The sequence below is a fragment of the Mirounga leonina genome, unplaced genomic scaffold, assembly GCF_011800145.1.
Source record: "Mirounga leonina isolate KUSES-001 unplaced genomic scaffold, KU_Mleo_1.0 Mir_170, whole genome shotgun sequence".
NCBI classification, from domain to species: Eukaryota; Metazoa; Chordata; class Mammalia; order Carnivora; family Phocidae; genus Mirounga; species Mirounga leonina.
The window spans coordinates 22,468,391-22,495,289 of record NW_023270433.1 but is presented as its reverse complement, the minus strand read 5'-3'; the positions used below and the strand labels follow the sequence as shown (position 1 = coordinate 22,495,289).

The following is a 26,899-nucleotide window of genomic DNA, read 5'->3' as shown; positions in this document are numbered from 1 at the left end:
AGCGAGCACGCCGGCGCGAGCGAGCACGCCGGCGCGAGCGAGCACGCAAAGGAGGACGTCGTCACCGAGCAGATCGACTTCTCCGCCGCGCGCAAGCAGTTCCAGCTCATGGAGAGTTCCAGGCCAGCAGTGGCCAAGGGCCAGAGTACACCCAGGCTCTTCTCTATCAAGCCCTTTTACAGGCCTCTAGGGTCAATCAACTCAGACAAGCCACCGACCGTCTCGAGACCAGCTTCCATCGGGGGGCCACCGGAAGACGGGGGTGCATCAGCAGCCAAGGGGCAGAAAGCCGGCTGTGCCCTGGAGAGCCAGTCTTCGGGGGGAAGCCAGGGCAGCACGGCTCCTCAGGGGAAGGAAGGGCCCTACAATGAGACTTCCAAACGCGGGCCCTTATCCAAACTGTGGGCAGAGGACGGGGAGTTTACCAGTGCCCGGGCCGTCCTCACTGTGGTCAAGGATGACGACCCTGGGATCTTGGATCAGTTTTCCAGGTCAGTCAATGTCTCTCTGACCCAAGAGGAGCTTGACTCTGGTTTGGATGAACTGTCAGTGAGGTCCCAGGATACCACTGTCCTGGAGACCCTGTCCAATGATTTTAGCATGGACAACATCAGTGACAGCGGGGCATCCAATGAGACCACCAATGCCCTCCAGGAAAACTCACTGGCCGATTTTTCTCTGCCCCAGACTCCGCAAACTGACAACCCTTCCGAGGGCCGGGGAGAAGGCGTCTCCAAGTCATTTAGTGATCACGGTTTCTATTCCCCTTCGTCCACACTGGGAGACTCGCCCTCGGTTGATGACCCCTTGGAATATCAGGCTGGTCTCCTGGTGCAGAATGCCATTCAACAAGCCATAGCCGAGCAAGTGGATAGAGCCGTGTCCGAAACCAGCCAGGGTGGGACAGAGCAGCAGGGACCTGGAGCAACTCTAGAGGAAGCCGGAACTGGGGCTCCCGGCTCAGAGAAGCCTCAGAGCACGTTTGAGCCACCCCAGGTGTCCTCTCCTGTTCAGGAGAAAAGGGAGGTGTTACCAAAGATTCTGCCTGCCGAAGACAGGGCACTCAGGGAAAGGGAGCCCTCCCAGCCGACGCCTGCAGTGCAGCCCAGTGGCCCGGTAAACATGGAGGAGACCAGGCCCGAAGGGAGCTATTTCAGCAAGTACTCGGAGGCAGCTGAGCTGAGAAGCACAGCCTCGCTCCTGGCCACTCAGGAGTCCGATGTGATGGTTGGGCCCTTCAAGCTGAGGTCCAGGAAGCAGCGGACTTTGTCCATGATCGAGGAAGAGATCCGAGCAGCCCAGGAAAGGGAAGAGGAGCTGAAGAGGCAGAGACAAGTCTTGCAGAGTACCCAGAGCCCCAGGGCAAAGAACGCCCCGTCGCTGCCCTCCCGAACATCATGCTACAAAACCGCGCCAGGTAAGCCAACCGTGCGCCAAAGACAGATGCTGTGGACAGAAAGGGTGACTCCAGCTTATGTGAGTCTTTGTGGAGCCTCCTCTGTGTGTGGCTAGGATTAGTGACGGGGGGGGGGGGGGGCACTGGTAACGAGGGTTTTCGCGTCCATCCAGGGACAGACAACTGAGGTCCGAATGTCCCCTAGAAGAACCCTGGGCCTGGATGGTGTGCCATTTCCCTGAGGGTACAATTGCTTCTTCCTCGTTGTTCTGCTCTGGGTTTGCTTTAGTAGAGAATTGTTCTCTTCTATTTGAAAGGGCTGCCTCTGGCTGAGGGAGGGGCCGTGTGTGGCGTGGACCCTGGCAGAGTGAGCCTGCATGTGGACTGGCTTGGACCCTTAGTATCTGTGGTTAAATCAAACCCATCTGATTTGGGGGATGTGCTCTGCTAACCCCTTCTAAATGCGAGATCCCTTTCTAACAATGACAGTCATGACCCGGTGCAGATTGACCCATAGAAGATGTTTTTGTCCCTCTTCTGTATGATTGGATTTGTCTTCCTTTTAGTCATCACAATGCAATTGCTTTGGAATCAGGGATGGTCTCATTCATTCTTGCCCTATGACACATTTGGAGAAATTGACTACTTTAGTCCCTTCCCATTGCCTGGGCAGTCCCTTTCTTGAATGCTTTGTATAAATGGTTGATGTTAATTATGGTGGTAATTAATGTTGCTACCATTATGGATTAACAGTGTGACCAGTTGTTTTCATTTCCCATTTGGATGTGATGGCAGTCTGAGCGCCACACATCCTAATGTGGAGAAGTGCTGCTCGAAGTGTGGTCTGGGCTAGTCCATGGACTGTTTGTTCCAGGTCCACACTGAGAATCAGTACAGACATTGAGAGCAAGCATTTGACAATTCTTGTTGCAGTTTGATATTGTCCTCAAATCCAAGTGTGGAATTTTGTGTTTTTTAAAAGTATTGGCTCATGACGGACTGAGGGGAAAACTTCTTTCACTGGAAACCATCTAAAAAGCATTATCCTAACATATAATTGCTGGCGTTTGACTTGGTTTACCCAGATCTTAATCCCATCTTGACACTTGGCTTCCATCAAATCTACAGTGACTCAGGGTAATTCTTTTGATTATAAATATTTAGATTTGAAATAATCTCAACCTAAAGAAAAGTTCCCAGGTATAGTACAAATATCTTTTATTCTGAACCACTTGAGGGTAAATTGCCAACATGATGCTCCATCATGCCCAATTTTACGGAATGTCCCTCAGTTTGGGTTTGTCTATGCTTTCACATGAGTACATTTAGGTTATGCATCTTTGGTAGGAATACCACAAAAATATTGCTATATTCTTCTCACTATATCCAATCAGGTGTCCCTTACAGGGACAGATACTGACTTTTTTCACATGATATTAATTTTGATCACTTGTTTGAGGGAATATCTGACAGGCTTTTACAGTAAAATTATTGTGTCCTTTGTAAGTAATAAATATTCTCTGGGGAGTTACTTTGGTACTATGTAATCTTTATCCCACTCCTCATCAAACTTTATTCATTTATCTGTTTATGTCAGTGTAGTCTTGTGGATTCCTATTATATTCAATGGGTTAGAATCCATTTCTATTATTTTTATTCTTAATTTGTTTAGATATAGCTTATGGGAGCCCTTTCAAGCTAACTTCAGCGTCCTTTTGACATGTCCTCATTGTTCTCTGGGCATGTCCTCACTTTCTGACACCACAAGATGTTCCAGTCTCATCTCATCTGGGAGCTTGGTGTGCTCATTGCTATTGGATTGTCACTGCTCCCAGGCACTCTCAACAAACAGAATTAGAGAATATACACAGATTCCATCTGTCTGTCTATCTGTCCATCTACCTACCTACCTATCTTGAAAATCATGAGCTTACCTTGATACCTTTAATTCTAATCTAGTACCATGGGGTTCATATTCTCTCCATATTTGTAACCTTCCTAACAACAAAATGCCTCTTTCCTACTACCTTCAATATATTTATTATTTGATCAATCCCTTCCTCACCTTATGTAACCAATCTCCTATTTTCCTTACCCATCTTCGGCTCCAGTACCATGTGCTGGATCACCACTCTTCCCCACCCACCCTGCTGTGGCTCCAGCACACTGTGGTCCTGTGATCACTGACTCCTCCCACCCCCACTGCAGATACCATCTTGTTGAGCCCCTCCCTAATGGCTTTTGGACTGAATTGTTCATGAAAAAAAGAAAGCGAGGAGAAAGAGGAAAAGCATGGTGACTTTCTTGATATGATTTTTAATTCCTGTATGTCACAGGGCAATGGCCAGCTGGGTGAGGCAAAGAAAACTCTCAAGGGCATTTTGTGTGTGGGTGTGCTTTAGAGAGACTGGTTGGCTTTGCCCAAAGATCCTTAGTTGTCAAGTTCACTTTAAATTCTTGTGGGCTAGCTTGGCACAGAGATGCCAGTGGGCATTCTATATAGTATCCTAGAAAAAGCTTTCATACCACTTGAATTCAGCCCAGTCTAAGGAGCCTACTTGACAAGTTAATGACTCTAAAAGGCCTGCATAGGAACTCAAAGTCTAATGGAGGAAGTTTCTTCAGGCATCTTAGCAACTTCTGCCCACATGGAAGGTGGATACCATGTCTCTCCTACCAGTTATAGCTGGCCCTACATGCCTAAGCCTCCCTTTACATTATCTCATTATAAAACCTTCCTTAAAGTGCACATGCTCAGTGAGTATTTTCAGTTTTCTTTACTCTACCTCTTAATTGAAACTCCCACTGTATTGCTCCCCTCCTTTATTTCTAGCATGTGAACAAAAATAAAACATTTCAACACTTTCCCCTATTCCCTGACCTGCTGTGGTCTCTCGGGCTTCCCCACCAGGCTTAAAATAAGACAGGGTTCTGTGTTTGCCCTCAGCATCCCAGCAGCCCAGGCCTGATTTTCCCAGCACTTCCCTCTATGCTAATGCTAATATCCTCCCCCATACCCCCTCCCAGAGGATTGATTCTGCACGGTAATTCATCCAGGCAGGTCTGTGTACTGCAGTGGTCTAACTGTTGCACTGAACGTAGTCATGATAATGACGCTTGTGCACCTCGTTCCTTCATGTTTATCTCTAGAACATTTAAAGTAGGTGGCAGGGCTTCCCAGAATTACAACATGGATTGGGGGGAAAAAAAACAACAACTGAATACAAAATGTAATTTTCTTTCTATCCATGCCTGGAAATGTTTGGCGAATTGCTTGGCTAGCCAGCCTCCAAGTTCGTAATCAGGGAGGAGGCTGACACATCACTCTGAGCAGCCAAACTGGACGATTCATAGCCAGGGTTGAAACTGCTTGCTCCAACTTTGGTTTTGTGAATGGAGATGATGCTAAGTTCCTGCTGCAATACTCCACATCTCCCACCAGAAGAGGGGATTCAGCCTGTTTGTTGCATGACTCAGGTTGGTGATTCGATATTAGGTGATGAAAAATACAATTTTTAACTTCTCCTCTGGTGGAGATCATGCTGGAAACATGCTGGAATCCTAAAACCTAAGGGAAGTAGAATCCACTGAGAGCCAAGATGTCATAGGGAAACACAGATCTGCTGATTCTCCCAACCATTCCCCAGGTGTTGAAAAGACAACTTGTTTTTGCTTTTAGTTTCCTTGCCTTTCAAAGATGAAGACGAGATTTTTAAAAGGATGCTGTCATTCTCCAAAGCAAGGTATTAGGAAAATTATTTTGGAAATTTTATCTTGTTGGCTCTTATGTGATTTTAAAGGAAGAAGTTTCACTTAAATAGGGTCTGTGTGACTTTTGCTCATACAGGGGTGAGCAAGGCAGATGCAGTCCCTGCCCTCGGGGAGCTTACAGTTCAATGAGAGAAACAACATCAGACAAAGATGGCAATTTCATGGCAGAGAAGCATGAAAACTTACAGGAGCCCACATCAAGGAAGATCACCTCATTGGGGGTATACGTGAAGTCTTCCTTTCTTAGGATACTACCATCCAACTTTTGAACTGAAGGAGTAAAAGTTGGGTTTGGGGGTGGGGGGCAATTGTTTCTTGAGAAGGGAGGACACCTAAAGAGGCCCAAAAGGAAGAGAGAACTTATGTTTGAGGTACTTAAATTAGGTTAGGGTGGGTTAAAGGAAGAGATCTAAAACAAAATGAAAGAAAGTTGGTTTGGAGCCAGACAATGAAGAGCTGCTTTAATGAGTCCATTCCACCAGCTTTTATTGAGCTCTTCCTGTGTACAAGAACTTCTGACGGCATGTTGCCATCTTGACAAAGGCCGTGTGCCGTGTGAGAGGCCATATTCCCAAGAGTGCGCACATGTGTGCCTTCTGTTGATAGTCCTCAAAAATAGAGAAGAAAGGAGGCATTCCAGCAGGTGCCCTAGCCTAACTTGAAGGTGCAACCTGCAACCCGGGTGCAGACACCCTTGAGGATCAAGTTTGGGAGGAAAACTCAAACTTTTGATTGAAGTTATGATTTAGATCTTCTCAAATATCTTTTCATATTAAAGCTGTCAACAGACGGTTCTCACTTTAGTGCTTGTTGTCTATTATTAGACATCCTGGTTTCACTTCCAGGTTCTAGGCATGTCAGAGAAACCCAGCTAGTTAGGTGGTGATTACTTTAGTTTTTAAAAATAGTTTCCGTTTTCATGCCAGATGTTGAACTGATCTACCAAGTCAGATAATTTGCCCAGTGAGACGTTATGGGGAGTGGTAAAGCAGAAGGTGTGGATATTGAGTTCCATAACTTGGAGCGTCTGTTCATGTCTTTTAATATGTGGAAAGATGTGATAGCTATACATCTTATAAAGATGAAATTTCCAAGGAGTTTCAACTTCTACTGTCAGTTTGAATTAAGATTGCGGATGAGGTGACCATTACGTTATTATAAAGATTAGTGACGGGGTCTTTTTTCTTTTCACTTCATTATCTTCAAATATCACAAAGTCCTGGACAGGAGAAAATATTTATGTCAGCACAATATTCATGAAGGAGAGCTTGATGGCTTACTCCATGCAAAATTAGAGCTGGATGAGGCCAAGTCTCACTTGAGATGCCCTCAATGCTCCACAAAAGACCCTGTCTTAGCAACTGGTGGAAAGATTCTGTCACAGGCCCATGTGAGAGAAGGCTCTCCTTCAGGGGTATACAGTGCTTCCCTTTCCTACAGGTAGGCACAGATTGTACAAGCTACAGGGGTCCAGCTGGCCTTGTGAAAGTACTAAGGCTTAATGTGGAACATCTTGCAGAGCGTTCTGTCTACTACCATATTTCTCTGAACATTCTCTGGTGACACAAGCCTAGTATCATGATTCCTACGGGTTACCAAGACCTTAAAGAGTGTACCATACTAGTTATTTTACACACATTTTCTCATTTTTCATTTGCTCATTTAATCCTCCTGTCAGTCTTCTAAGATGTAATACAAATTACCCGAGGCCAGAAATATTCAGAATTTTTCTGATTTCAGAAAAGCCATAAAGTGTATAAACTGTTATTTAGAAAAGCAATGCAAGGCATATACTATTACTTAACCCACCCAGTTGGGGTCTGGAGCAACCCCCTATCAAGAAATTAGATTTCTTCTATAAAACTTAGGAAGACTTAGTTACATTAAGTAGGATAAATAAAGCCTAAGAAGAGCCTCATGCCAGATCTTGCCAGGCTTTGTTGCCAAATAGGTTATGGCTTGGTTTTCAGAGCTTTGTTTGGATTTTGAAACTAGACATAAGAGATCATGGACCTATAATATTATTCCCTTTTCAAAGAATTAATACCAGCGTCCAGAGAGATTAAGTAACCTGCCTGAGGTCACTCAGCCAGGAAGTGGCAGAGCCACGTTCAAACTCAGGCTCATTTGATTCCGAAGTCCGTATTCTTTCTATACCCTTTCTTGTCCTCTGCAGAGCCTGCCCCTCTGCCCTGGAGGTCTACAAGGTATAGTAACAGCTCCGCTCTCCAACCGACAGTGATTGAGCTCAGTCTCCTCCCACCTTCTCCCAGTATCAGACCTGACCCCTGCATTGTCTTGGGTCCTTCCTGTCCCCTGCTTTTTGGAACCATTATAGCTCTGAAATCCTCTGCTCACCGTGGTCTGGGTGAATGCGTTTGCTACCAGAGGCCATGAGGCAGTGCTGCCCTAGTGACCCCGAGTGGTTCCAGAACTTAACGCCAATGCTCCAGATTACAATAGGCAAAATTGCTGGTGCTGTTCCAAGAGCTGAGCAGATGGCAGAGGGGACGAGCATAGTCTGTGTCAGCTGTCTAGCCTGATGGTTCCCGTGAGTTCTTGCTGAAAGTTCATTCCCAAAAAGAAACACAATCATCCATTCCAGAAACAGGCCCATTCCCTGAAATCTTTGGAAGAATTGGGTACTCAAAGAATCAGTTTCTTAGTTTGAGGACGAGCAGGAGTAAGTGTTCATTCCATTAACCAAACATGTTTGGTGGAGTGGGGTCAAAGCCAGCTGTGCTTATTGGTGATTGTTGAGCACTGTGACTGCTTTCTGCTGTTCTCGTTTGCTCAAGTTTGATCCTTTGCCTTGGACCAAAAGCTCCCTGTGTTTTTACTTCATCTGAATCCAGCAAATATGTTCACCCTTTTAAAGATTTTTTATTATTTATTTATTTAGAGCACACAGGTGGGGGAGGGACAGAGGGCGAGAGAGAATCTCAAGCAGTCTCCATGCTAAGTGCAGAGCCTGACATGGGGGGCTCTGTCTCATGACCCTGAGATCATGACCTGAGCTGAGATCAAGAGTCGGGCGCTTCACCGACTGGGCCACTCAGGTGCCCCAAGTATGTTCATTTTTAAAAAGGCATGCCATTTGGGAAGGAATGGTCAAGAAAAGGCTAGATTGAAGGAGTGTTTGGCAAGGGGCGAGTGTATGTGATGAAAAGCAGGGCTTTTCAAACTACAGAATTCAAAGTTCTTTTTTGGACATTCTCCTTCAGGGTTTGAAAAGAACACCTGCCATGGTTAAACCTGTCAGCCTCGTTCCTGAGAAGATAGGGACTCCCGTCTTCCTTCCATGCAAAGTCTATGGGGTATGGCTTCTGGGAAGAACTTTAGAAAGGGCACTACATTTCCATGAGTATAGTTCCCTTCTGTAAGCACGTTCTGCTGTCACTGCTCTTTGTGCTGGTCTTCTGACATATCCAGAGTGTCTGGGTTGCCTCTCGAGGTGCCCTAGCCTTTCTGGGGCCACCTCATGGTGCCCTTGCTGCTTACCTTTGACCCCAATGGGTGGCTGCTCCATGATCCAAGTTAGGAGAGCGGCTTCCAAAAACTCAAGACTCCACCGCATGCCAAAAAAGATGTCATCTTGAGCTGAGAAAGAAAAGATGAATCAAAGGACCTAATTCTTATAAGATCCCTGCTCTACCCCCAGTAAGAAATATGAGCTAATCAAAGCCAGGCATGGGAGCAGGATGTCCCCTGTGATTGCTGGAGTCCGGTCAGGATATGACTACGTCTCTTACCAGCCATCATGACTTGCTGTTACTTCCCACAGGAGACTGGTATTTCGGATCCATTTGATCTTTGTGAATAAGCTACTCCTTAAGGGGTGATCAACTAGGGGCGGTGGTGGGGAGTGTGTAAGACATGCCATTCAAGCACCAAAGAATACATACTGTATTTCATGTCATGATATTTTATTTCTCATGACTTTCCCTGTAAACTTCAAAGGTTTCCCAAAACCTGTGTGCGTCTGACCTCACAGGTATTTCCAGCCTGTCTTTACTTCTCAAATATAAATTCATACCTTCTAGAAAAAAAACTAGTCAAGGGAAAATAGGTGCCTACATGTGACCATCACTTCTCTGGATTTATATCTAAAGTTCAAATCCTGATTCCCCTGCTTGCTAACTGTGTGACCGACTTACTTCACCTCTGTAAACCTCCGTTTCCTCGCCAGTAAAATGGGAATAAGCTAGTACCAACCTCAACAATAAATTAGAACCGTGCCCAGGACACAGAGGCTCCCCCAAAGAGTTACTGTTTTGTGGTTATTATAGTTACTGTTTTGTTTTAAGAAAAGGCCTAGAAAACCTTACAGAATTACTTATGAGGTTGCTCTTCTATAGCTACTGTGAACCTAAAATAAATGTCAAAACATGCATTATAAACTCTCTTTCTATTCCCAGCTGGTGTTATTTTCATGTTTACTTCATTAAAACTAAAGCCTCGCTTATAAAATCTGAGTTCAGGAATTAGTTTTCCATAGTCAGCTGTGATTTCAAAAAACAAAGTGTGTTAGATAACAATCAAATGGCAAGTTCATAAAAATGTTTCCTTTTTTCTTTCCCTTTGTCAGGGGGAGGGGTGGTAATTGTCACACAGTCGGACCCACCATGTTTGTGGAAATGCTTTCAGCAAAGAAAAGATCTTGGTGGGGGAATTGCTACTTGCCATGATTTTCATTCTTCCTGTTTTAACTAAATTTTTTGCTTTTTTGGTCTTAAACTCTGCTTCCCCTAGAGAAGCAGAGTTCTTTCCTTCTAGGGGTTTTACCTTCCAGTCCTGTTCATAGGGGAATACCCCATATCAGCAACTCATCTAACAACCCGACCTTTAAGGAATAATATTTGGAAATTTCTCAGGCTTGTTTCGCCAGGCAGGGCTATTTCTCATGTCTGAGCTAGGCTTACGATCGGAAAATTTGTGTCATTGCATTTTCCCACTGCTGCGGCCTTCAGAAAAAGAGATGAAAGGATCAGGGACCAGCTCTTGGTATGTGGGTCACAGCTGGAACCCCACAAGCACCTGTGCTCTGGATCTGACAGGCAGGATATTCCTTTTTACTGGGAGGAAATGAAATTGAAAATACAAGTCTGTGGGGGCACCTGGGTAGCTCAGATGGTTAAGTGTCTGCCTTCAGCGTCCTGGGATCGAGCCCCGCATCGGGCTCCCTGCTCAACGGGGAGTCTGCTTCTCCCTCTCCCTCTGCCTCTCTCCCTGCTCATGCTCTCTCTCTCTCTCTCTCTCTCTCTGTATCTCTGTGTCTCAAATGAATAAATAAAATCTTTAAAAAAAAAAAAAAAGAAAATACAAGTCTGTGAGCTCACTTCTTTCTGGGAACTTGTGACTTGACTCTTAGATGTTTGCAATCTTATCCCCATGCTGCGTGAAGAAAGGAGGTCATTGAAGGAGGCCTGGCCAAGGCATGGCATCTAGTGGGCGTCTTTGTTCGGTTCGGTTCGGTTTTTAAGTAAGAGTGGGTGACGGCTTTTTCTTTTCTTTTGAGAAACGTAGAAACAAAGCATCTTTTTTTTTTTTTTTTAAAGATTTTATTTATTTGATAGAGAGAGACACAGCGAGAGAGGGAACACAAGCAGGGGGGGTGAGAGAGGGAGAAACAGGCTTCCCGTGGAGGAGGGAGCCTGATGTGGGGCTCGATCCCAGAGCCCTGGGATCATGACCCGAGCCGAAGGCAGACGCTTAACGACTGAGCCACCCAGATGCCCCCAAAACAAAGCATCTTTGATTTAAGAACTCCGACACAGTAGATATGGAATATAATAATCACCCAAATCATAGTGTTCGGTCCAAATAATTTTCTGAACTTTTAGAACCCATGTTCTTGGCCTGTTAGAAGTTAGCCTTGTTCCTACAGAAGGAGGATTTGGGCTCTCAGGGGTGCTGACAGCTGTGTGTTCCCAGGACGTGCGCCCCTTGCTCGGGTTCCTGGTTCTTCTGTCTGCAGCCCCCGGGCAGCACAGCCCATCACAGATGCCCAAGGGAAATCCTTCTTGCCTGGAAAATCCAAAAGTGCAGCCAAGGCATGGCTTTCTGTCTCCCGGCCAGAAACTGGTTTAACGATTTATAATAATAGTTATTTATAATAATAGTTTCTTTATGAAACAGAAACAGGAAACACAAAGTCAAGTTTTTTAGTCTTCCACTCATGACGGGACACAGCGTTTACTAATTTGGAGCGAGATGTAGCTGCCCCCTCTACTCCTTAGTCCACCTTGCAGACCTACAGCCTGCGAGTACGGCTGTAGGTCAGAGGCCCTGCAGACATGTCAGCTCCTCGGTGAGATGGAAAGGCTTGTGGATTGCCTCGTCCATGGAGGTTAAAGCAGGCAGCTTTATCTACTTTTCTCAGCATGGCTGATAATATCTAAAAGATTTTTTTTCTGTTTTTATATTTTTAAATTAATTCATGCTTATTGTAGGAAAAAAAATAGAAAACAAGGAATAAAGATAAAAATAAAAGTGACTCATAATCCTAACTGCTACCTGCTTAGTTTTCCGCATGCACATACGTGCATGGAAGATAATATTGGGTTTATATTTGTATTAACTTCCTATCGCTGCTGTGACAAATCACCATAAGTATAGGGGCTTTAAACAATACAAATTTAGTATCTTACAGTTCTGGAGGTCAGAAGTTCGCAATGTCAGCTATGGATTGAATTGTGTTCCCCCCTAAAATTCATAGGTTGAGCCCTAACCCCCAGTGGAGATGAGCACTTTATAAGAGGTAATTAGTGTTAGATGAGGTCAGGAGGGTGTGGGGCCCTCATGATGGAATTAGTGCCCTTCTAGGAAGACACCGGAGAGCTCGCTCTCTGTCTCGGCCACGGGAGGACACCGTGAGAGGCGGCCATCTGCAAAATAGGAAGACCGTTCTCACCAGAACCTGACCACGCTGGCACCCTGATTTTAGACTCCCAGCCTCCAGAACTGTGAAAAAATAAACTTCCGTTGGGTCAGTCACCCAGTCCATGGTACTTTGTTATGGCTCCTCAAGCAGACTGAGATAGTGTCTGTCTGGGCTAAAACCAGTGCGTTTGTAGGGCTCTCTTCCTTCCAGCGGCTCTTTCGGGCTCCTTCCCTTTTCCACTTCTAGAGGCTGCCTGCATTTCTGGGCTTGTGGCCCCTTCCGCCATCTCCACAGCCAGCAGTGGAGTGCCTTCCGTTCTCTCTTTCTCTCTCGGAGCCTCCTGCTTCCCTCTTATAAGGACCCGTGTGGTTACATCAAGCCCAACTGGATAATGCAGGATCGTCCTCCCCACTCAGAGTCCTTGACTTCATCACACCTGCAAAGTCCTTTTTGCCATGAAGGCAACATCTTCGCAGGTTTTAGGGATTAGGGTGTGGCCGTCCTCGTGGAGGCTATTATTCTGCTATCACAGGACTGTTCATCTTACACGGAGGACAGTTTTGCCAGATGTCACGCATGCACTTTTGCTTTCTTTCACACAGCTAGGATTTGAACCCTGGCAGTCTGGCTCCATCCAGAGCCTGTACTCTTCTTAGACCCCTGGAATAGATCTGCTTTTGCAGCCTGCTGGGTTTTTTTTTTTTTTTTCTTAAAGTATTTTGAGTATTTTCCCATGACCTTAACTAGTCCTCTAAATTTGAGAGACTAAAAAACATGATTTGTGATAACTAAATAATACCTCATTATCTGCGTAAGTCAAAACTAATTTAATCATTCTCCTGTGGTCAGATATCTTTGTTGTTTCCACATGTGTCGTTATACAAAGACACGATGGTAAAAATGCTTGTACATAAGCTTTGTGCCTATACTTAATTATTAGCTGAACTTGTGGGAGCTGGTTAAGCTAACTGGTATACACTAGAGAACAGCATTTCATAAACTGTTTTCCTTGAGATATTAATAGGGATTTTATGAAATGAGGTTCTCTGGTTAAATGAATTTGAGAAATATTACCCACCCATCCTTGAATTGGTGATTCACAATCACAGTAGCACTAAAACCTTGGAGAGGTCCTCTGGTAAAGAAACCCATCTCATTTTATTTTTAAAGCTTTCTTTAACCAAGTGTTTACCAATGACTATTTGTTAGCAGCTAATACTACCTTACAAAGCTAAGCCAATAGGACACAATTTTAGAAAAAGCTCTGGAATCGTCCCACCCAAATGAAGTTGCTTACCTTCAAACACCTTTAAGAGCTTATTAAGTCTAAAATTACTCTAGATGAGTATCTAACCAAAGAATATGAAAACCTAATTCAAAAAGATATATGCACCCCTATGTTTATTGCAGCATTATTTACAATGGCCAAACTATGGAAGTAACCCAAGTGTCCACTGATAGATGAATGAATAAAGAAGACACACACACACACACACACAGGAATATTACTCAGCCATCAAAAAGAATGAAATCTTGACATTTGCAACAACATGGATGGATCTGGAAGGTATAATGCTAAGTGAAATAAGTCAGTTAGAGGAAGATAAATACCATATGAGTTCACTCATTTGTGGAATTTAAGGAACAGAGGAGATAAGAAACAAACAAAAAAACCCAGTCTTAACTATAAAGAACAATCTAATGGTCACCAGAGGGAGGTGGGTAGGGGGGATGGATGAAATAGGTGATGGGGATTAAGAGTAAGTACATTTATCTTGATGAGCACTGAGTAACTGTATAGAATTGTTGGATGACTAGATTGTACACCCGAAACAAATATAACACTGTGTGTTAACTATATTGGAATTGTAAAAAATGAATTAAAAAAAATAATAACTAATCAATAAATAAAGTTACTCTAGATGGAATGGTTTGAACAAAATCATGTTTATGAAAGAAACTTGAAAATGTCTCCTACCCTCCACTGAGAATTCCCACCGAGTTTTATTCTGTTGGTTCCTTATGTCAGATGTCCTAGAACTCACATTGCACCTGCTCTCTGCTCTGTAAAGGTCAGGTACCAGCCCTTGACCAAGACCAACGCAGGTGTGCCCCAGGGTCTTCATGACGCTTTCTGTTGATGCTGTTCCACAGGGACAGTGAGGGGTGTCCTTCAAGGGAGCTAGTTTGTAGAGTATACAGTCCAGACGAGGAGCTAGACAGCAGGGTGTTTGTCATTGCAAACAGAGGCCCCTTTCAGCTACCATCAGCTATTCAGTCATTCACTGAGTGAATAAACACGAGAGCAAGTTTTGATGGAGCAAGTGGGGATGGAACGTGTTGGCGCTGGGAAGTGCTGTGTGAGATGTGCACCAGTGAGCGCCAAAGATAACCGTTCCTGCTCTGGAATTGTAATGGGGTATGTCCTCTGGGCCAAGGAATTTCAAAGGGCCTTACAGGGCCAGGGACAAAGGTGAGACAGACTTCCCATGTCTGTGGCACAGCCCATTTTGCATCACATTCATGTAATGATCCCTGAGACCCAAACAATGGTGGTGTGTTTAGTCTCTGCCGCTGGGGGAGGAGCATTAGAAGTCTCCTCACGATCCTCATCGAGAGGACTCTTGGCTGCAATCTTGGGCCCTCTGAGGAAGATGTTGGGTATGGAGCAGATGCCCCTCCAGCTATTTGGCAATCTGTGTGATTCCTGAGATGGCACAGTGCATAGTTTGAACCGTACTGGGGGGCAGGATGGTTGGAGATCACAGGGCCCTGCAGAGAAGCCCAGCCAAGCTGACTTCCCCTGATCCCAACCAGACTGATGGCCAGAAGTCCAAGGACGAGTTGTGGTGTCTCCTTTCTCTGGGGACCCATGACAGCTTCCCTTGAGGCTCTGACGTGGGGTTGGTTAATCTGAAACCTGTTCTCTGGAAGACCTCTTAACCTCTTCTTTTCCGGACCTGCTCAGCCCGTCTTTCTTACCTGTTACTCATGTGACCTCTAGTGGCTAGAACTGGTAAAACTTGCTCCAGGGAGGGTGGTTTGGGCTGGAATATTAAGAATTAAAAAAAAAAAAAAAGAAGAAGCAGGAAAATGTCTTTTAATGTTCAATACTTGACTACTTCTCTATATTAACCCTTTACCCTCTTTATGATTCTCCTTCAGCACACAGCCCATCATCTAATTTAGCCATAATCAACAATTTGGGTTCCAGACCAGATCCAACTCTGATTTAACTCTAGCTAACGGTAACTTGGGCTGGCATTAGCCTCTGAGTCTCTGTAATCTAAACCATTCACAGATGTCATGGCATCAACCTTGACTACATCCCAGGGTTGTTGTAAGGATCAAATGACATGAAGCCTATAAATAAAATGACACATAAATGTGCTTGCTATTACTACAAAGCCATTGAGTCTGTGATTCTGTACACCAAGATTGCTTTATTTCATGACTTTGGTGAAAACATTTAAACTCTTTGCTCAGATTCTTTACTGGGAGTTTTGTCCCAATCCACAAGCATTTAACAAGTGATGCTACGTATATGTCATAATGTACTTACTGGTTCATTCAACAAACATGAGCTCTTGCCTTGTGCCAAATACCCAGTGGGTGCTGGGATCCAGCAATGACCAGGACAGACAAGATCCTGCTCTAATGGAGTTTACATTCAGATGAGTTAAGGGATTCATAATGGTTGAAATCATCCCTATCCTGAGTTGACATTATAGCTTAACTGAGAAGAGAAGCTTAAACAACCGGGTGTGATACAAGTCAGTATGTGAAAAGGCTTTCACAGAAGTATAAACAAAGTGCCATGAGCCAGGGGTCCTACTGTGGTATGTGTGAAAAGGTGAAGTTAGAGCAGTGAATATGGACTCTGCTTTCTAGAAGGTTAATACTGGAGAGGCGACTGCTGGGAAATTATTTGGACACCTGTGTAGTCGGTTGAAAAATGATCACCCTGGCAATTTGGTGTCTAGTTCTAGTTCTATAAGAGTTGCAAAAATCTTATGCAGAATTTGCCCTTGAAACTGCTCATTCTCACTGGGTAGACATATTGTTCTTTGAGATTACAAATAGAAGTAACTAGATTCATTGGATGCTCACTGTTTTAAATATTAACTTTATAAATATCAACTTAGTCCTTATATCAACTTTGTGAGGTAGGTACCTCTAGCATCATACCCATTTTACAGATGAGGACACTGAGACATGGAAACAGTAAGTAACTTGCCCAAGATTTGGCTGCTAAGTGGTGGATTCAAACCCAAGTGGCTGGCTCCAGAGTTGCACGCTCACCACTATGCTGTATAAGTTCTCAAGGCTTCATTTAAAAAGTCAATGGGAATTTCTAGAGACACATATTAAGCATTCAGGGGTGATATTACCTAAGGTCTAGGGTTGTTTTAAAATACTTCAGTATGAAAAGAGGAAGGAAGAATAGATGGAGAAGGCATGGTAAAATGTTGCTAACTATTTAATATAGTTGATGGGTCTATAGGTATCATGATAGCATTCCCTGTTTCCATAATAAAAAATAGAATCCATTGCTAGTGAATTTGAGGACTTAGAAATATTTATTGCCTTACTCTCGATATCAAAAGACTTTTCATTAGTGATCTGGGTAATTTAGGCCAAGACAATGAGTTTCACTAAGTTATGATGGAATGGTGAGTCTACAGATAGAGTGCTCTGTGTATTAAAAACCACTTTACACCTAATTTGACAAATATAATGGCCATATGCCTTTTTTTTTTAACCAGTAAAGATTGATCCTCTTGCCAAAAATATTTGACAGAATAGCAAAATGTTTGAGTTAGAAGGGACTTCAAAGACAACTTCTTCCCAAATTCTCTCTCTATAACTAGGAAAGTTGAAGCTTAGAGATCTTAAGTGATCAGCCCAAGATAAGAGTGGGAACATGAAATGGTTGTTTACAGTCAACACAGTGCTAGTGAATGGAAGTGCAAGAATTAAAACCTGAGTTTTCTGAACTCTAGGGGGTGGGGAGGTTGTCCGACTCCCATCAAAAGGAGCTATGCCCAGAAAAGAGCTGTAGCAGTCCACATGGAGACATGGTCCCCAGGCTCTACTTGTGACTGTCACTACAGCAGTTGCCAAGTTAGAAGTCAAGGGGGGGAAGAGGAAGAAACAAGCCACCTTCCACTTGCAAATGAAAGGGGCGAAATGGATCTGTCTCCTCCCCTGGTGGTTTCCAAACTTTTAGACTCGAATGGCCCTATTTATTTGTGTGTTTCCTTGCTCACACACCCTATCTGTGTCTCCCGTGATGGGCATAGTTGGAAAAATCATGGCTGTTGCACCTGAAGATACCTCTCAGAGGTGCATTTGGGGCTCTGGCAATGAAACCCACCCCGTGATGGGCCAGGCATTTCCCAAGAGGGAAGGATGCAGACGGTCTTAATGAAAGTGTGTGGAGTCACCACGGCATCACAGTTGACCCGATGTCCTTATCCTGAGAATTCTTGTAGGGCACTTCAAAAGCTAAAAATCTCACCTTTCCCAAGTCTGGCGCACGCCTTTCTACAACATCCAGCCTGCCTTTGTTGGTGTTCCGACCCTAAGGTCTGAGAGTCTCAAACCATTTGCTCTCAGGACCCCGGCAGGTAAGGTCAAGAAAGAAGCTGGCCAGTAGAAGACTGGGGTGACCTGGGAACAACAAGCCTGGTTCTCATTCAAATGTTTTGTAGTCCTGTGCTGTCCATGCAGAAAGGCTGGGCAGGTCAGCTGCCCACTGGTGGCTTCTGATATAAGGAAAGAACCTGGTGAGGAAAGCAAGAGACCTGGAACCATGCCCAGCTCCCTGGGCCCTCGACACGAAGTCCCCTTTGCAGAGCCTGTTTTCCTCAACTGTAGAACGTGGGTTCCTAAGGCTTGGCCACACCGCCACCTCTGACAGTCGAATTCTGGAATCTGTGCTAGAGGACACGTCCCCAGAACCACTGGAGCCAGTGTCTGGTCTGACATACATTTCCAGAGTGCCTGCAGGCCTCCTTGGTCTGACTGACTTTGTAGCACTGTGTCCTTGAGGTCTTTGTCGGATGGGTTTGTGACATCATCTTTAACCTTTGGTCCCTGCAGTACGGTGACCCACACTTAACAACCATTCTGGTACCGCTCTCTGTCAGAGGTTGCTTTTTGCCAGTGTTCTTTCTGGAAGCCGCCATGAGCAGACAAGCTTAGAAAGGGTGTTCTCTTCGTGTTGTTTCAGGGAAAATAGAGAAAGTCAAACCTCCTCCATCCCCCTCACCTGAAGGCCCCAGCTCACAGCCTGACTTAGCCCCCGAAGAGGCTGCCGGATCCCAGCGGCCCAAGAATCTGATGCAGACCCTCATGGAAGACTATGAGACCCACAAATCTAAAAGGCGTGAGAGAATGGATGATAGTAGTGTAAGTTTTTCCTCCTTTCCTCTTTCACTTCTCTGAGGGCGAACGTCCGCGTGGCATGCAGTTATCCCCGTTCAGGCACGGGTGTGTATGCCGTCGTCTGGCCCGTGTCCTGGCTCTGAAACCAATTCTCAAATGTGTCCGTTTAACGTGCCTGGAGTTGGGTTTGGGTGTTTTGCCATGTTTCTCAAAAATGTGGATGATGCAAGGAGTGGGTCCTTTTGCTGCCAAGTGTAGCTGGAACCCACCGGCGAGGCTGGTGCAGGGGATGTTTGGTGTATAGAAAAAAAAAAAACCACGTCAGCACAACACAGGAGGAAGGACACAGGCACCCCCAAATCATCTCCGAGTACTCCCTGCTACCATCACTGGCCTGCCCCGTAGAGGTTTAATTTCTCTAGAGAACTTTGATGATGCTGTCCCTTTTACTGTCTATTCTGAGCAGTCCCCTTATATGTGACACAGCGTGCAGAAGGCTGAATGGGTTTTGGGCTGTTACCAAGCATGTGTGTACAGTTTGGCAGGAAAGAGCCATTTAAAATGACAGTTAGAAACCACAGGGCTACCCTGCTACCCTCGGTTCTCAGCGCCTTTGCATGTGACATTCACATGAGCCGTGAAGGAAATCATCTGCTCTGGAGTTTCTTTCTCCAGTCAGAGACACAGTCTCCATAGCCAGGAGCCCGGGGACCAGCCTCAGGGGGCCCATGCCGACTTCCTGGGGGTCTGGTGGCCTCAGTCTCGTCCATTTATTGAAGTGGTCATTGCCCACCCCCCAGTTTCACCTAGGTCACAAATAGCTTGGGTCCGTTGAAGACATTGCCCAGCTGACCCGGACGGTGCTGGTTTATGCCTGTGTTCCTGGTGTAATTTTTAACAGCATCCCCTTTCACTTTTAAAAACTGCCCCAGTTTGGATAATAAATTGTTGGGTCACCTTAAACTTGAATGCTACGGGCTCACAGTCGGAATCCCATGCCTACTTACTGCCTCGCATATCCTGGTTGGCTAAGTTCAAGGGTTTCGGGACCTGAAGCCAGATGCTGAACGATGCTTTTAAAAATATTTAGTGATAAAGAAAGCGGACACATCTATAGCAGCTGCTGACTCGCTTGCTTCCCCCAGGCTCTCCCTTGGGTTTCCACCTAAGCTGCCTAGAACACTGCCTCAGCTGCTCTGTTCGGCTGGAGCATTCGGGGGCCGTTCCTCCTACCGCACAGTGGATGGGGCCTGGCCCTCGGTCACTGTTGCAGACAATTCTGCTGCTGGGGCTCCTTCCCCAAGCCCACAGGACTTCTGCCTATAAGGTCACCTTAGCCAGCACTTCTTTGCAGCCCCACTGAAAATATGGAGTTTACCTTTAGGTATTTTCTGGAGCCTGTGCTTTTGAAGTTCAGTGCTGTAAATGGCTTGTTTTCTTTTCTCCCAGTGAGTCCACACCGTATATCAGCAGCTGTGGTAGAGGTTAGCTGGGGGGCCCCCTTGCATCCTGGCATGGAAGGGGAAGAATGAACGGAACCACTCTGCATGTGACCCTTGCAGGTGTTTTCTAAGCACAATCCACACGTTGTCGAAGTGTAGATATTAGAGGCAAATACTCCCCACGAAAGTGAAGAGCCCACTGCCACTCATTCCACACACACAGGCTGAAAGCCACCCTCGTGCAAACTCAGGACGCAACCAGATTGGATATCCCCTTTGTATTCAGGAATCTACTTGGAATCAACATTTCAATATGCTAATTATCCCTCACATACTCAACCAAGTGGCAGCCTCCCATCTCTGTTTTTCTCAAGGAAATAAACATTTTGCGTAAGGAAGAAACCTATTAACTAATCAGGCTGTTAATATCCCCAGACCTTGGATTCAAAGCCAGGTGTTGTGCGCGCTGTTCTTGATATTACAAGAGAACCAAGTTTGTTGTAGGAAACTCTTAGGAACAGAGCAAAATCTATCCAATCCACTATATCCTCTTTTAAGAGACCCAAAACTTCAAAAACCTACTCGGATTGCTTCTAAAGCACATATGTGACCATCAGCCAAACTTGATTTTAGAGCCACCTGTTCTTTCATCCCTTAGGCCTTTTAGTTCAAGGGATACTTTGTACTGGATCTACATCAGTCACTGGAGAACGTGTTAAAGTTTCCCTGTAGGAATGAACAAACTTCATTTGTTTTCCTAGCTGATCTCTGGCCCCTTCTTTAATCATCTCTCCTACCAGGAGGATAATCATAGGGAGCCAGTGGATTGTTTGATGTTTGCGTACCTGGCTTCCCTGCCGCAGAAGCTGGTAGTCCTGTTTTCCCGGTGCCATTCACATACACTATTCTGAGGGTGAAACACAGCTTCTTAGCTCCTCCACCCTCCAGAAGCCTCACATGGCTCACCTGAGTCCGGTGTCACCTGATGCATCCACCTGCAAGCATTCTTTCCAGTAAAGTCACTTGGTCGCACTCTGGGCCCCTCACAGATGATCAGGAGCAAACCTTGTGTTTGTTTGCTCATAGGAAGCGGCGAGTTCTTTCTGACTGGAATGAAAAGAATTCTTACTCGCTTGCTAAGGAGAAGGAAGACCTAAAAACAAAATGGGGCAGTTAGGATGTATGTGTAGTGATACGGTAGACACATGGTCTTACTGAGCATGAAGGACAGAAGAAAGAGTAGACAGAGGAGTCAAGGGAAGCTATGAACTGTGCCTGTAGTTTTCACGAGTGGTTTTTGCCAGCCCCCGAGAAAGATATCCTTGCCATTCCAAACAGATTCAGTTTCCCCGCCCCAGAGCAGCAGTGGTCTCTGGAGTCCTGTCCCCAGCTTGTTTCCAGCTTAAATCTTCCCACTTTATAAAAAATCATATGCCGGACCAGAAGGAGGCCACTGGTTCATGGATCCCCTGCCAGGGGATGGTGTGGGGAGAAGCTGCCGTATTCGGTGGCCTTTTTCATGTCCCTGAGCTGTCCCTCTCTTCTGCTGGAAACAAGGGGGTGGCTCAGAGAACGACAGAAGATGGGAAATTCAATCCTGACTCTCTTTTGGGATACCTACCCACAAGTCACTGCATCGGGGATCTTAAGTCACCTGTGGATGTCCTCCTGCTTTCACAGTTGATGAAAAAGTCAGTAACGAGGAACTGGAAGAAGTCCCTTTTCTTGAGAAGTGATACCCACATGGCCACCTTTGTTACCAGCTCAGACCTGGGGCCGGTGCTACCTGCTGGTTTCCACGCTGTGTGTGATGTGGTCACCGATGAGTGTCTCTGAGCTCAAGGCTTCAGCCAGGCCCCACTGACTAAGTGACCCCTCAGCTAATTTGGGGCTAGGGAGGTTGCTATCCCCACCCTTACCTCCTTACCCTGGCTGTTTACCAGCCTTCACAAGGCCCTTGTAAGAACTAGAAAAAGGCATCCTTTTTCCTCTTCCAGGATGCACCCCGGCCCCTGCCACACTGTGAGGGGAATGGGGGAACTGAGCTGCAACCCCATCCACCCCCTCAGCCTGCTGCCTCTGTGCCTTGCACGCATCACCCAGCCAGACGCAACAGTCATGTTTCTTATCTGGAAATGTTTTCTTTGTGGAAGTGTCCCCTTAGCTGGACCTGATGCCATCTCTGGTCCATCATGTAACACACAATGGACTAATGAATCATAGTTTCCTAAAAGGTTCCCTGATGCCTTGCAAAGGAAGGATATTTAGGCGAAAGTGTTTTTTCTGGCCAGTTGTTCCCTGAGCCTCAGAAGATGATGGGTTCCTGAGTCAGTGATGCTCTTGAACAGGTTGGTGGATTTGCTTTCCCTTTCTCAATTGAAGAGATGCTGGCCTGCATCCAAATTACAGCCTCCTAGACGCATTTAGCCCCAACCCGGCTTCTAGCATAGGATCTACTCTTGGTGGGTTTTCTACTCTCTCTCTTACCCCCAAAATAGTTACTGAGACGTCTTTCAGTCATCACTGCCTGTCTTGGAATAAGAGAAGGCCTCACCTGTTCTCCTGGATTAAGTCAAAGCTGGGGGCTAGCCGTTACCGCTTTTCTAAGAATTCCTCGCACACATTCCCCCTCAAAGCAAGACACCCCGTGGCCATATTTACTCTCAGTGAGTGGATGAGGGAGGCCCATCCTGTGTCCCACACCGCAGGCTCCATGGGAAGCTTAGCCACAAGCAAGGATGTTTTGTGCTGCCCAGATTTCTCCTAGCTGCTCATACCCTGTGAGGGTGCAAAGAGAATTCATCAGACGCGAGTCCTCAGCCTGATCATTACAGAACTATCATTTTTAGTGCTACACATTAGAAGCAGTTAATGACCACAGACATATGACCCCACCTAACCAGTCCGTGGATGCCAGTGGCAAAGACCGAGAAATGCCTCCAGTGTCCTAAGCTGTGTAAATGCAAGGTCATTACCATTACCGTAATTCCGGAGGGGGCTGCCCAAAGTCCATTCTTCTATGTCATTTCCCATAGCTGGCCCATTTTGTTCTGAGCATTTCTTGCAGAGACTTTTAGTTTCCTACAGGAACTAAAGGGTCATTTTAGTTCCTACATGATCACCCCACTGTCAGAAACTTATCCAGGCCCCCAAAATAGTGACAAGGATGGCTGTGTGCCCTCCCTAGTCAGTGCCATCCACAGCTCAGGTTCACAGGACCCGCCCCCACAAACCTTGTATCCAAATGAAGTCCTGAGCCTGTGCTTAGGGTCCTCTTTTCGTGGGACAGTGGGCTACAAGACTGCTATGGGGCTCAAAGGAACTACAGGAAGAGAAGAGGCTGGTTGGCTACAGATTCTAGCAAATCCAAAATGGCCATCAAAGACCGCGCTGGCGGGCAGCTGTTTGTATATGGGGGCGGGGAAGACTCTTGTTAATTCAAAGCACAGAAAGTGGAAGCAACGAATCTTGAATTAACAAAGTATGGCTTATCTGATATTTTTATTAATGAATAGCAGGGTATCTACATGCTCCAAAAGATACAGATTTTTAAATAAACTAATATCAGATGAAGCGAGTCTGGCGTGGGTGTGTGATGGTCTCCCCATGTTACTTCCCCTCCCTCCCACACCCAGCGTGGTGCCAGTTTCCAGCTGGGGGGTGTTGTGTGAGTGTGTCTGTGCTCTGTACTAACCTGCTCTTTTCCCTCTCTGCCAGTACACCTCTAAGTTACTGTCTTGCAAGGTGACTTCCGAGGTACTTTTCCACTTGTTTGTCTTGGTGTTCCTGCATGCCTGACCCAGGTGCATGCTCTTGTGGTTTGCCATTTCCCGATGTGTTCGAGGAGACGGGCACGGAAGCAGCTCGTCTCTGTGTTTCTTTCTTCCAGCCTTTTCGGAACTGGGGACTGCCTGGAAATGTTGGGGTACATGCGACAGGGCTCCCCGCTGCTGTGCTTTGCTGTGCTGTGTAGTGGGGCTGGAGAAGACCTTGCCCTGCTCATGGATCTGGAAGGTGTTTGCATTCAAGGGCACGGACTTTAGTTTCTTCAGGCACTGATAGCAAAGATAACTCTGGTCTGGTTAGAAAACAGTGCAACTCAAGAGGCCTGAGCTGTTGATCCAGTTCTTTGTTTCCCATAACATAAATCCAGATAGCTCCACTCCATAGCCTCAGAATCTTCAGGATAAGTTGTTCCAAAAGTGAACCATCCCACTGCCCACTCCCCTCTCCGCTCCCATCTTTAAACCTGGTTTTTGTTTGTTTGTTTTCGGAAGCTCCTTAATTTAAGCATTGAATTTCCAAGTCTCCTCCTTTCTTCTACAATTTCCTTTTACACAGATTTCACAATTATCTATGCTATGAAAAGTCACAGTATTTTTCATTTTCCCCTAATTTTTAAATGTTTTTCCTTTTTTTTTTTTGCTATGGGTAAACAATGTTTTTGTATTTTTTCTTTAGAATTTTATTATTTTTAAAAGAATTATTTCAAATGTACAGAACTGTAGGGAGAATCATTCATTCATTCTCTCAGTTAACAATTTATTGAGGACCTGGTACATGCCAGACACTCTTTGAGGTTCCAGAAATAGAGCAGTCGACAAAACAAAGTCCTCGATGTCATGGAGTTGGCATTCAGATGTTCCAATAATAAGAGATAATAAAACAATAAAGCCCACCCATCCAGCTTTGACCATTCTTATCATTTCATATTTGCTTAATATTTTAAAATTATTAATATTAATAACATATTAATAATATCAAGAATATTAATCTTGCAAATACCGTTCAAGCCCCCTTGTTACTTCTCCCCAATCCCCATTTCTCTCTCTCCTGGGGGTAACTTTTCTTAGGTTTGCTGTTAATCATCTCTATGCATGTCTTTATATTTCATATGTTTGTCTACATGGATAACATCTTGGTTTTGCATGCCTTAAAACTTTCTAGAAACGATATCACATTGTAACATCCTCTGCTCCTTACTTTATTCTGTCTACATTGTTTTTAGATGCCTCCAAGTTGTTAAGACTCCAGCTCATTCATTATAACTGTTGTGTCGTATCCCACTGAATGAATATATCACTGTTTATTCATCCTCCTATTGATGGAAATGTTGGTTGTTTCTCTCTTTCTTTCTTTCCTTATTTTTTGCAATTACAAACAATGTTTCAGTGAATGTTACGCGCGTTTCTCTTTGTGTAAGCTCTGGAAGAATTTCTCTCTATATATCTAGGAGGGGAAGTACTGGTTAGAGGGATTTTACATCCTCGCATTCATTACATATTGCAGATTATTCTTCAGAATGGTTGTGCTAACTTACAGCACAATGTATTTTTAAAATCTCCCTATCTTGCAAAGTAATTAGTACCAGAGATGGGAGCTGATGATTATCAGTAATTTTCTTTCAAAAGATACGAGTATTCTTTCATAAGATATAAAATGAGTAATGAAATATAAAAGATATATCATCCCATGTACCCTCCTCAGTGGCTAATTGTTGTTCTCCTCTAGGCAATGGCAGTGGAAGAATTAGGCCCTAGGCCCCATCCCCTTTGAGTTAACATAATTAAGAATAATGAAAATCTGGTCAAATATGTTCAAGGAAAATAAAACTGGGCCCAGTCTATCTTCAATTGAAGAGGACTTAGGAAGACAAAATATTAATGTAAATGGAGTGACTGACATTACTTAACCCCTCTGCCTTTTGTTACCCATACTCCAAATACAATTGTCTGTTGATTTCTACACAGAGATGAGCGATTTGCTTGAATTCCCCCAGCTTGAGAGAGAGAAAATTAATATTAGAGGGTTGCTCAAAGAGAATTGATTTTTTTCCCTCTCACCAGACCTAAATCTGAATTTGTGAAAATGATAAAACCATCTAAATCAGATTTTTCTATTATTATTTTTAATTTTTTTTTTTTTATGTTTTCCCCTCTCCATTCCTATAGAGAGTATTACTGCTCTTTCTGTTGCTTCTCCCAACAGACTCCTGATGGGCACTGAGCCACAATGTAGCATGGTGGCCTAGGGCATCAGCTCCACACCCAGAATTCTGGGTGCGAACCTCAGCTCTTCCCCCAGCTGAGTAACATTGGTCAACTTAACTTCCCCGTGCTTCAGTTTCTTCCTATGGGAAATGCGAGTAATAATAGTATGTATCCCGTAGAACAGTCTTGAGGATCAAAACAGTAAGTGGTTCACAGTATGTGTGATGTGTTTACTATTACTAGAGCTCCGGAGGCAAGTGCTTTTTTTGCCCCAAAAAGAAAGGAGTGAACTTTAGGAAATAAAGTTAATATGCAGAAACTAAAGTATCAGAGCTCTAGATTTGCTTGAGATTTATAGACACACACAATACTGTACTCTGAATTAATTATGGAATAAATGCTCATTTAGATACCTTCTCCAAGAGCTTAGCCTTTGAATCTTCAAAAAGCCATTGTAGGATGTGTTCACCCCTGAGCCAGTCCTAGACCAGAAGCCTTGTATTACCCAGAGACAACACGATGTAGTGCTCCTTATTAAAATGCCTTACGTCTGAACACTTCATTGTTTACAAAGCCCCTTCAAATAATGATAGAAATAATTATTGCTTGAAAACTCGCAGAGCACTGGGAACTATGCTGTATGGACTTTGTCTCATTTATTCCCTGCGCCAGCTCTGTACTATAGCTTTTATGATTCCCATTTCACATCTAAGAGAACTGAGGCCCCAGGGTAAGTGACTTTTCTAAGGTCACACAGTCACTAGGATTTAAATCTAGACTTGCCTGGACTTCAGAGTCGGCGCTGTCTCCGGAGAAAGCCTTCAACCCAAGGCAGGTGCTGTCTCCGTCTTGCAGATGAAGAAAGCTGAGACACGAGATGCCACGGACAACACCATGTTCCAGACGGAACTGGAAAGAAAGTCAGGACTTCCAGATCTAGTCCAGTACCCTGTCTCAGTACCGTGTTACCACGCACTGACCTTCTAGACGAATCCTCTACTTAACTATACCAGACTTAGTAGCATTC

General features: G+C 44.9%; 1 protein-coding gene across 12 annotated transcripts in view; it reads left to right on the top strand.

The window, feature by feature from the left end:
• The window catches only part of PALM2AKAP2 (PALM2 and AKAP2 fusion), a 346,978-nt gene that overhangs the window by 298,961 nt on the left and 21,118 nt on the right, over nucleotides 1-26,899 (top strand). For 10 of the 12 annotated variants that reach the window (XM_035016101.1, XM_035016107.1, XM_035016103.1 and 7 more), the window contains 2 exons: nucleotides 1-1,417; nucleotides 18,286-18,464. The exon at nucleotides 1-1,417 ends at the window's left edge or, in 9 of these variants, runs on beyond it. In XM_035016101.1, the coding sequence (XP_034871992.1) occupies nucleotides 1-1,417; nucleotides 18,286-18,464 (1,596 nt within the window). The remainder of the gene's footprint in view (nucleotides 1,418-18,285; nucleotides 18,465-26,899) is intronic. The other 2 variants (XM_035016104.1, XM_035016105.1) reach the window with 1 other exon arrangement.